The sequence below is a fragment of the Amaranthus tricolor genome, chromosome 9 (genome assembly GCF_026212465.1).
Source record: "Amaranthus tricolor cultivar Red isolate AtriRed21 chromosome 9, ASM2621246v1, whole genome shotgun sequence".
NCBI classification, from domain to species: Eukaryota; Viridiplantae; Streptophyta; class Magnoliopsida; order Caryophyllales; family Amaranthaceae; genus Amaranthus; species Amaranthus tricolor.
The window spans coordinates 27731490-27742155 of record NC_080055.1 but is presented as its reverse complement, the minus strand read 5'-3'; the positions used below and the strand labels follow the sequence as shown (position 1 = coordinate 27742155).

Below are 10666 nucleotides of genomic sequence, written 5' to 3'. Positions count from 1 at the left end.
AAAAAGTTATAATTGTGATTCTCACATTGTTCTTTCAACCTACCTTATAATTCAAAAAATATGATCAGTTGATTGGGTAATTTAACTTTATTATGCTTTGAATTTCCCCAACCCAATACATATTTATGACAAAACCTTTGAACAATTTCACACGTAACTAAGTATTCTTGTTATAGTATACATTTGCTACATTATAAGAGGATAACAATGCCTTGATATTAACATACTATCCCTATAGCAAGAGTCTTATGTTTTTAAGCAACAAAGACTTGTGATTCTATTCGCCTAACATAAAATGGGGGAGAAATTTTTTTTTAGTTGAAAATGGACTAAAATGACTAAGTCTAGTATGGACTTAGTCCACATTAATATTCGTATGGACTAATATTTACATTTTTCTCTACTTCACTCTTATATTTTTACACTTCATCCCACTTTACTCCACTCTTCTCTATTTTTATACTTTTACACTCCATTCCACTCCACTCTTAAAAAATTTTAAATAAATTAAAATTTAAAAAATTAAAAATTTTATAATTAAAAAATTTTAAAAATTACAAATTAAAGCAATAAAAAATTAAAATAAAAAATTGAAATTAAAATTAAAAATTTTAAAAAATAATAATATTGAAATTTTTTTCAAAAAGTTTTTTTTCCAGTTACTTTGGAGTATGTAATAAAGAGTGAAGAGAGTGAAGAGAGAAGGAATTGAAGTGTTAAAACTTGGTCCACACTATTTTAGTGTACACCAAGTCCACACAAGAGTTTCTCGACTAAAATTGACCATATACCAATTATTGTGTAAGACAGTCTCACCGAGAGATATATTTTATGAATGGATTAAATAACTTATTTCATACATATTATGAGAATATACACCCTTTGTTCGAGTTCATCTCACGATCTTTCACAAGAATAACTCTTAATCGTAATATATAACCTGCATTTCTTACACGAAGAACAAACTAAAGTTAAGTTATTTAATCACTATATTATTTGTCATTTTTAGAAAATGGTGCAACTAAAAATAAAAAAAGTGAGAATATTAATTTATGGATTCATCAAATTGTTGAAAACTTTATTTTTATTCTTGTGATAAAAGTTTAATTTTCACAGTTTATAAGAAGATTAATAAAGATTAATTCATCCTTCTAATAACTGTATAGTCATAGATTTCAATAAATATATAAATATATAGATAAAAATAAAAGAGGAATTTTGTAATCTAGGACATACTTGTTGAAAACTGCAATGGTATTTGTATAAAAAAGTGAGGCAATCCATCAAATTAATGAGAAATGCTACTTTCTTTATTTGGTAATTATCATATTCTCACTTTGTTGGACAAACTTAACTATTCCTCGGACCTTGTGCTTTAAGTTATTCATAAATCATAATAAAGTGTGATTGGAATATACTCCACCATCGCCATATATATGGCACCAAGATTAAATACTTCGGTATAACGGTTTGAAATGGTAAGATATTCATAAATAAGATAAAATATAAAGTAAAAGTGATATAATTATATCTAAAATTTAAAATAAAGAAAATTTATTAGACTAGTTAAAATGAAAAATGAGACAAATTTATTAATATGGAGCAATATATCCTTTAAAACAAAGGACAGAGCCAGACTTTTGTTCCAAAACTAACTTATATATAAGAAAATTTGAAGTAAATAAGCAAAATTATATACAAAAATCTCAAAATAAGCATCAGGAAAACTTATTTTTCAAAATAAGCACTTTTAGCCCAATGCTAAGTTATGGAATTTGTTCTATGTTAGTAACAACAGAAAATTATTAAATCCGAGTCAAAAAAGTCACCCAAGTAATTGTCCGCTCTTACTAACAGGAGGCGATTGAGTTGAATTTTTTGACTTTTTTAACGTTGACTTTTGGATGTGTAATGGCCAGCTGTTAATAATAGAGGACGATTGTTTTCTCATACACCTTAACCAAATTTTTTATTTGCATATGGTCCGTTGTTACTAATAGCCGCCAATTACTTAAATTGAGTTAAAAAGTCAGCCTAAAAATCATCCGATGTTATTAACAACGAACAAACTTTATACCTTAGCATTGGGCTAAAAGTGCTTATTTTGAGAAATAAATTTTTTCAATTATTTTGAAATTTTTTTGTATAATTTTGCTTAATTTGTTCAAATTTTCCGGTGATTCTAATAAAAAAAATTTCACAATGTCATTCCAATAAAAATAGAAGGAAATAATATTTTCACAACTAATTAATTAGGCAATATAGTTCACTATAATTCATCTAGGCCCACAATACTTCCTCAGCCAAGTGGCAACTTTAGTCTTTAAATTACTCATTATGTCATGTATAGACTATACACTATGTCAAAAACACTAAACCAAATGCCAATCTTAAATTGGTACACTTTGATTGTTGTAACTAAAGAGTGATCTTGGAATATTGTTTGGAAGTTTCCCAAACATTTTATAATTGGCATGTACATTTAAATTATTTTTTTTATTACTTTGAGTCAATGTATTTATTTCAACTCATTTCTTATTTCAAAATTCTTATATATTTTTCAATCTTATTTAGATGTGTTTATTCGGATTATTGGGTAGATTTCGGATCATGTGTTTTGGATCGTTTCAAAATCAATTTTGAGTCCATATTGATTTTTACATTATTTTTAATTCATTTTTGAAGTCAGATTAAGTGAAATTCAATTACATAATTAGATAAATATCGAATCATCAAATCTAATTTGAACACCTCACCTAAATTTATAAAACTTTTTACTATTAATAATAACATTATACCTCACTAACATGTTACTATCAATTGCGCAAAAAAAAAATAATTTTGAAAAGTTTTGATCTAGTATACATGGCAAATGTTAATCTCTAGCTGTCCCTCGCTTAAGGAGGGTCCCAATTTCCAAAGACAAACATCATGGTTTCATATCAAAGCTTAAATTATTAAATCTTGTGGGGCCATCATATAGAATAGTACCAACAATATCAAGCAAATATAAACGCCATACATAGTATACATCATACATGATATGGTATCTTAGGGTTAAAAAGGTGCGTCAACACTTACACATGGCATGTCCCTAATATTTTTTGACCATCGTATTTTTAGGTTCAGATTAACCTGCTAAATTAAAGACTATATTTTTTGATTGCATTTTTTAAATCCTACGTGGAAATCATCCATTTAGATTTTGTTTTATATGAGTCTAGATAAATGTCTTAATTATCACATTATTATCATACTTAATGTATCCCACTTAAATGAATTATGATCAGGGGCTGGGAAGGAAAAAAAGTGACAACTCATATCATAAAGGAGAGTACGACCAAAGAGTCTCTCGACTAGATCAACAGATGCTCAGGGTCGAGGAAGACGACAATTCATACCATAAAGGAACTATGAATCATTGTGTATTCGGCATCACATATCACTTAATGTGTAGGATTATTTGTATTTAGGAGTCTCTTTAACCACCTTTCTCTTGCCTTCTCTTTAGAGAGATATGAATATGACTTGTATGTCTTCTAATCCAGACTCTGCTACTCAGCAGAATTTATTAAATATAATAATATGGTATGATACTCTATATTAGTTTTTTACGATGATAATATTTAGGTGTTAAAATAAATAAGGATTTTGAGTTTAAATTTGGATGATGAGAAATAAGTAAATTCCTATTTTTGATTTCTTAGTGGCTTCCAATCATATTTGCTTTTTTGTAAGATTGGTATGGGTTGGCTTTTATGTGGCCCCACTTATCACCGCCCTTTACTTTTTGGAGCTAGAAGCCTTTACACATGAATGTAGTGCTAGTTGCTTTTAGGCCTGTTGTTAAGCAAATTAGGCAACCTTGGTACTTAGTGGCTAACATATAGTACTTCATTGTTGTAAGAGTTTACTATTGAAAGCCACAAGTGAAATTTTAAAAAAATAGAGATATATTTTCAGATGTAATATTATTTGATTTTTTTACGTAATTTAAATATTATTTTAATTATTTATATGTATTATATTATACATAATAAAAAGTTATAAATAGTTAATATAATGAAATTATATGGATAGACGATTTAAAAAAGATTTCACTTGACTATATTTTTTTTTATATATTAGTCGTAATATGTAAAATAAACTTGAATAATAAATAGTACCAATAACCGTAACAAATCCGAATAATTTGGTAAGTGGTAGCATCCAAAATTATGAGTTCACTATGCATCGAGATCTAAAAATATAGTGTCAATAATGGTGCAAATTACAATTAGGCAACTGGGGGGCTTAAAGGTGGGATAGGCTGAGTTTGCGAAGCCAATTTTTATTCTTAACACAAAAAATGTACTTTAATTTAAACTATCACACACATATTATCCGAAATATATACTTTTACAGATGTATATCGTGTATTTCTATACTTCAATAGAATAGTTATAATTCTCTTAAATAAACTCTTAATATACAAAAGATAATTGACAATTAAATTCAAGTGGAAAAATAACTTGGTAACCAATAAACAAGACTATATCTATATACCTTAAATTTATAAATTGGTGTTTCGCATTCGGCTGTTGACTTTTTAGTTGGCTTGTTTGACTAGTTGGAGATCTTTGCTGTTTTTGTTGGCTTTTAAGCTAGCTGAAAAGGTCAACTATTATTGAAAATATTTGATAAATTTACGTATTGGCTCTTATGTGTTTATTAGGAAAAAAGTGGGTCAATACTCAATAAGACAAAAGCCAACAAAAAAGCTAACTTAAGTAACTTTTTTATTTTGGCTTAAAAGTCAGCTTTTCAGCTGGCTTAAAATCCATTTATCAATCATTTTTTTTGCTGTTTAACTAACCAACAAGCTAAAAACCAAAAATCAACAAAAAATTAAGCAAAAAAAGTCATGAACCAAACACCCCAAAATCTTATTAATTCCAATATTTCTAAAAGGATAGTCAACATTAAAATCGAACCAAATATATTTTCTTTGATCCTAATTAAATATAACATTATTTATACTTTTTACATTAACTTTGTCCCAATTTTCAAGCAATGTATAATAATAATAATAATAATAATAACAATAATAATAATATTTAATGATTAATAATAATCAACAAAGTGCATGAAATACTCCCTTCATGCCAACTCATTTAGCATCATATTATCATTATTTCTATATTTAGATAATTGTCTACCACTTTATTCTAATCGCATTTATAAATCATAATCTATTTTTTATTTTATTTACATAATTAATTCTCTTTCTGTACTTATTACCATATATTCAAATTCTGTTTACAAAAAATTAAATTTCTCTTTGAAACTAATTGAAGATATAGACTTGTATATCATCATATGTAGAAGAATTATGCATCCATTAAATGTCAAAATTTGGTAGCTTTTCAATTCAATTGTTAAAATGATGGTTAATAAGAGAGGCTGAATACGATCTGACGTGGCAAATCAGATCACAAGTGTGCTGATTAGGAAAGGAAGCATCATAGTATTCTTGGGCCCACTTTTAGATTCAACTTTGGGTAGGACGGTCATTTAAGCTAGAATTCCGTTGATTCATCATACCTTAATAAGACCTTTTATTAAATAAAAAAAAAATTATATAGAATATTCACTCAGTCTTTTTTAATTTTAATAGAAAATATTTTGATTAGTGTATGAAATATTTATTTAATCTAGAATAAAAGGTTTTTATAAAATTTTCATTCATTTTTTGACCTTAATCATTAGCACTATTGTTTTCAATTAATATTTTTTTCACCTTTGTTATATTAAAACAATAGTATGAACTTTTAAAAAAGACCAATAATAATATCAAGACGCTTTTTGATTTTTTAAGATATTTATATTAGCATAAAAATATTTTTTTATTATATCGTATGATTGTTTTGATAAGATTAAAATTTGATTTGAAAAAATCATTACTCTAATTTCAATTTATGAAGGTGTCTTTTTATTTCATATTATTATTTTAAGAACAACGATGAAAACTACTATTATTTTTTAATTAATTTTTTTATTTATATTTTTTTTATGATGCACAAAAATGTTATATAGTGTATGAAATATGCAATATAACAATTTTAATTATAAATGATTTGTCAAATATTTTATGTACGTGTAAATGTGTAATTATTTTGGAGCCTCCATCTTAATTATTAAGCATCGGCCGACATACTTAAGCTGTTAAATTTGCTTCTTTCTCTATAGCAATATGTCTTTTTGAAAATGATTTTTTGGGACAGCTAGGAATTAAATTGACCTTTATTTAATACTATTTAAAAACCTAACTTAAGCCCTTAATTAATGATAATTTTTTCACCATATTACTCCACTAGTGCATTGGTTTTCTTTCAATGACGGATTAAATTATGTATATGCTTTTTATTTATCAAATTCTATTTGATTGGAAGTCTTTTAATTCTTAATGATATTGAGATAAGAGTGCGTGTCAATGAACCAACTCAATCAAAGTTGAAATTTATGATTAAAGCTCTATGATATGTTATTTATATTGTAATATGCCCTCACATGAGAACCATTTGAGTTAAAAATGTGGATGCACTGCATGCACTCCTCATACATAATGTTAAATATTTGACTTGAAAATATGGGCTGAAAGAGATTTGAGCTCGTGACTTTTTGTCACATTAACTTTTGGTTGACTTGAGCATAGCTTAGTTGATGGTTAAATCTCCATGATATGTTAATGTTGTATATAAAACATGGACATACGTGTGTGTGTGTATATATATATATATATATATATATATGTATATATATATATATATGTATATATATATATATGTATATATGTATATATATAACACACAGAGAAGTTCCAGTGTGAACTGTGCTTAAACGTGAACCGTGCGAACCTGGTTATTTTTTGGCAAAAACGTATTACTATTTCGTGTGAAATTTTAACGGTTGAAATCAAGGAAAAAAAATAGTAAAACGTTTTTGCCAAAAAATGACAAGTTTAGCACGGTTCACACTTAAGCATAGTTCGTACTGAAACTCGACCCTATATGAATCAGATGAAAATATAAGTTGAATGTATGTATGAATATTCAAAGAAAAATATGGGTCATAACCAAAAATAAAAATAAAGCAAATTTGATAAAACAGAATAAAAAATAAGGTAAATTTCATGAATGGATGAGTAGTAATTAATGAGAATAAATGAAGAATATTTTATCACCAAATAAGGTTAAAGAACTGTGATTTTCGTACGTGTACCTGTTTAATTAAATGTTTATTTCTAATAAAATCAGTACTTGAATAATTATGACATGCAAATGTGAAAGATTATGTCTACAATCATGTGCATACTAGTCTTCAACATCATACATATACTAGGTATATAATATATAGTACTAATATAAACTTTCTACCCTTATGTTACAATTAACTAGAATCAATGAGAAATGAAGTATTTTTTTTAAGAAATACTTATATATTTAATAATAAATAAAGAGATTGAATAAATTATGTGAATGAAAATAAAAAAAGTTAAAATGTAAGAATGAGAATATGAGATTGAAAAAAAATGATGTTTCAGTGTTCAAAATAGAAATTATGCAAAAGAATCTTCCTAACACAACCCAAACGTTCATTAATAATAAGGATAAATTAATTTTATATAGTAAACTAGAATAAACTTTTAAAATTTTAATAATCATTAATTATATTATCTAATATTGCATAAAATTTTGATTCATTATCGAATTATACGTCAAAATATATATAATTATATTATATCTATATTTGATTTTGTTTTTAATTTATTCTTTTAAATATATTTTTGCTAACTTGTATCTTTAAATAATTCATATTCTCATATACAAATTACTTAATATCATTGAAAATGTAATAATATAAGATTTAATTATATGTCGGACTTATAATAGTTTATACTTTGAATTTTTTTTGTTACTATTAGCTTTAGCCCTCCTTTTTGCTTGGACTATGAACAACTTTGTGTTTAATTTGCATCTTTGATCTACTTTAATTACACTTATCGTTAATATATTATATATGTGCATTTATTTTTAAAATAAATTTTTAAAATAATGTAGCAATCTCATAGAGACAAGATAAAAATTAAATGAGAAATTTATAATTTTTAAAAAGAAATAGTTTTTTTTTTTTTTTTTTGTGAAGGAGAGAAATATTCTTAGTATATGTTGATATTACTTTCCAAATAAAAAGAGAAGGAAAAAATACATTTACAACTAGACAAGCTAATTGGCAAATTGCATATGTGAATTGTGATATGTCAGTGATTTGAGGTGTCAAATTGCTAAAGATTCTTTTTTTATGCACTATTCCCACCTCTCCTTAATCCTAATAATCAATTCGTAGAAATTTGTAGTTTTTGTTTGATCACAAAAAGTTGTTTAAAGACGGTCTCATCGAAAGACATGCCTTATACATATGTTAAATATTTTATTTAATATATATTATAAAAATATAAACTTCTTATTTGAGGTTGTCTCATCGAGAAATGATTTCTCATAAGAGTAGTTTTTATTTGATTACAAGATAGTCCGAGAATAGGTGAAGGGCTAAGTCAGAATCGAACTAAAAACTCTTTTTAAAAACTGATATTTACTCTCAAACTGAGACAAAATTCAATTTCACGCTAATACTATAAACACTCCTATATATACTCCCTCTCTCATATTTGATCATCTCATCAATTCACTCTTAAATTCATTCTTCAATTTCTCTTATTTTCTGTTTATTACTTTTTTAATTCATTCCATTTTCCCTTTTCATTTCTTAATTATGGCCACTGAGGTATATTTCCTACAACTTTTGTATTACAAAAGAATTCAGTTTATTTAAATTTTTTTTACTCCCGTTTATGTCTTTGAATTTGCTACAAGTCGATAAAGCTCTTCTGAATGCGCGCATTTTTTGTTGTCCACTCTTTGAAAGGGCACGGGTACGATTTACCCGTTACCCTTTTCACCCAGACCCTAACTTATGCAGAATGTTGGGTTTCTGACTCTGATGTAATTTGATATGTATAGACTTTTTTAAGTGTTTCATGCATGAAAATCTGATGAGTTAGTGATCATACTGATAGTTGGTGTGATCATCAGAGATCATCAGAAATTTCATGTTTTACGTTTTGATTTTTAATTTTAATCATGATTTACAAGTTTTTTTTTTATTTGATGCCTTATATACTTGGTTCTGAGATTAAAGATCAACATCAAATTGTCTAAATGAAGATCCATACAGTATAGATCATACTGATAGTTGTGATCTGATGTAAGGATTTTGATGATGATCCAACTTGCTTTGCTTGATCATTTAGTTCATGATCCAATTATATGAGTTTTAACATCAAAATATGTTGTAAATTATAATAGATTATATTAAAATGAGTCCTTGTAAATGATATTTGCTAATAAGTGTCAATCAGAAACAATCTTTTTGTTATTACTAAGAAAAATAAGATTGCGTAAATCTGACCCATAAACCCTCTACAAGTGAGTCGTTTAACGACATTAGGATAATGAAATATTGTAATTGTAAGATCAATACAATAATCAATACTTTCAAATATCAACCCATGATAAGTGCTTTTATTAGTGACCTATGTAGTACTTGATGATTTACTAAGATGGTGTGTATCAAAAGGTGGTTTATTGGTCTGTTTCAATGTCACATGATTTGCTAATCTGAATTATTATCGATTTTGGGCTGTTCTTGAATAAATTTAAGCAAATCGCAAATTCAAAAAGTGAATTAGCTAGCGAATTATATTACACTGGTCTGTTCGGTCAAGTAAGTAATGTAAAATGAAATTTTACTGCAGGTTGCACCAAGTACCACCTTGCCCGAAACTCAGGCACCTGTTGAGGAGCTCGTGACAGAGACAGTAGTCACTGAAGCAGTGAAAGCTGTACCTGAGGCTACAGCTTCCGAGGAGGAAGCTGTGCCTGAGGCTACAGCTCAGGCTACAGCTTCCGAGGAGGTAGCAGAAGAAGCTTTTGCAGAAGCCCCGGCAACTGAGACAACAGATGAAGCCTCAGAAAAAACCGAGGTCCCGGCAACTGAGACAACAGATGAAGCCTCAGAAAAAACCGAGGCCCCAGCAGTAGAAACCAAGCCAGAGCCAGAGCCAGAGGCAGAACCCGAGGTAGAGACCAAGGAAGTTGAGGCTGCACCAGCAGTTGAAGAAGAGAAGGCAGCAGTCGAGGAAGCCATCGAAGCGAGCCCAACTGAGGCCACCGAAACACCAGTTGAAGAACCGTCCAAGGAGGAGGAAGCAGCACCAGAAGAGGCTCCTGCAGCAGAGGAAACTGGCACTGAAATCCCAGTTGAGAAGTCTGAAGAGTAAACTTGGTTTGAAGGGTCTTTTTAAGTATTTCTAAAGGTTGCCTTTTGGGATTGATCAGTTTTTTAATTCTATCATATTATTATGATTACTTCAATTATTGAGAAAAAAAAAAGACTTTGGTTTGGGATTTATGAAGATTTATACATCAATATCAAAGCTATTTGCTTGTGACGTGCACATTCTTGTGGATGTTGGGTTGAGTCCAGAGAGAAGTTTGAGTGTTTGAAATTGTAATGGCTTTGGTTATGGAATAATAAATCTTATTATAATTTGTCAACTAATTTGCTT

At 27.8% G+C, this 10666-nt stretch overlaps 1 protein-coding gene across 3 annotated transcripts; it reads left to right on the top strand.

The window, feature by feature from the left end:
* The first annotated feature begins 8667 nt into the window (after positions 1-8667).
* LOC130823806 (uncharacterized) lies at positions 8668-10655 on the top strand. 3 transcript variants are annotated; one of them, XM_057688588.1, is made up of 3 exons: positions 8668-8823; positions 9854-9931; positions 9965-10655. In XM_057688588.1, the coding sequence occupies exons 1-3, from the start codon at positions 8812-8814 to the stop codon at positions 10376-10378; spliced, it is 504 nt and encodes a 167-aa protein (XP_057544571.1). In that variant the 5' UTR covers positions 8668-8811; the 3' UTR covers positions 10379-10655. The 3 variants fall into 3 exon arrangements, with proteins under 3 accessions (XP_057544571.1, XP_057544572.1, XP_057544570.1); XM_057688589.1 differs by having other exon boundaries at positions 9854-10081; positions 10127-10655; XM_057688587.1 differs by having other exon boundaries at positions 8669-8823; positions 9854-10655.
* Positions 10656-10666: the final 11 nt, after the last annotated feature.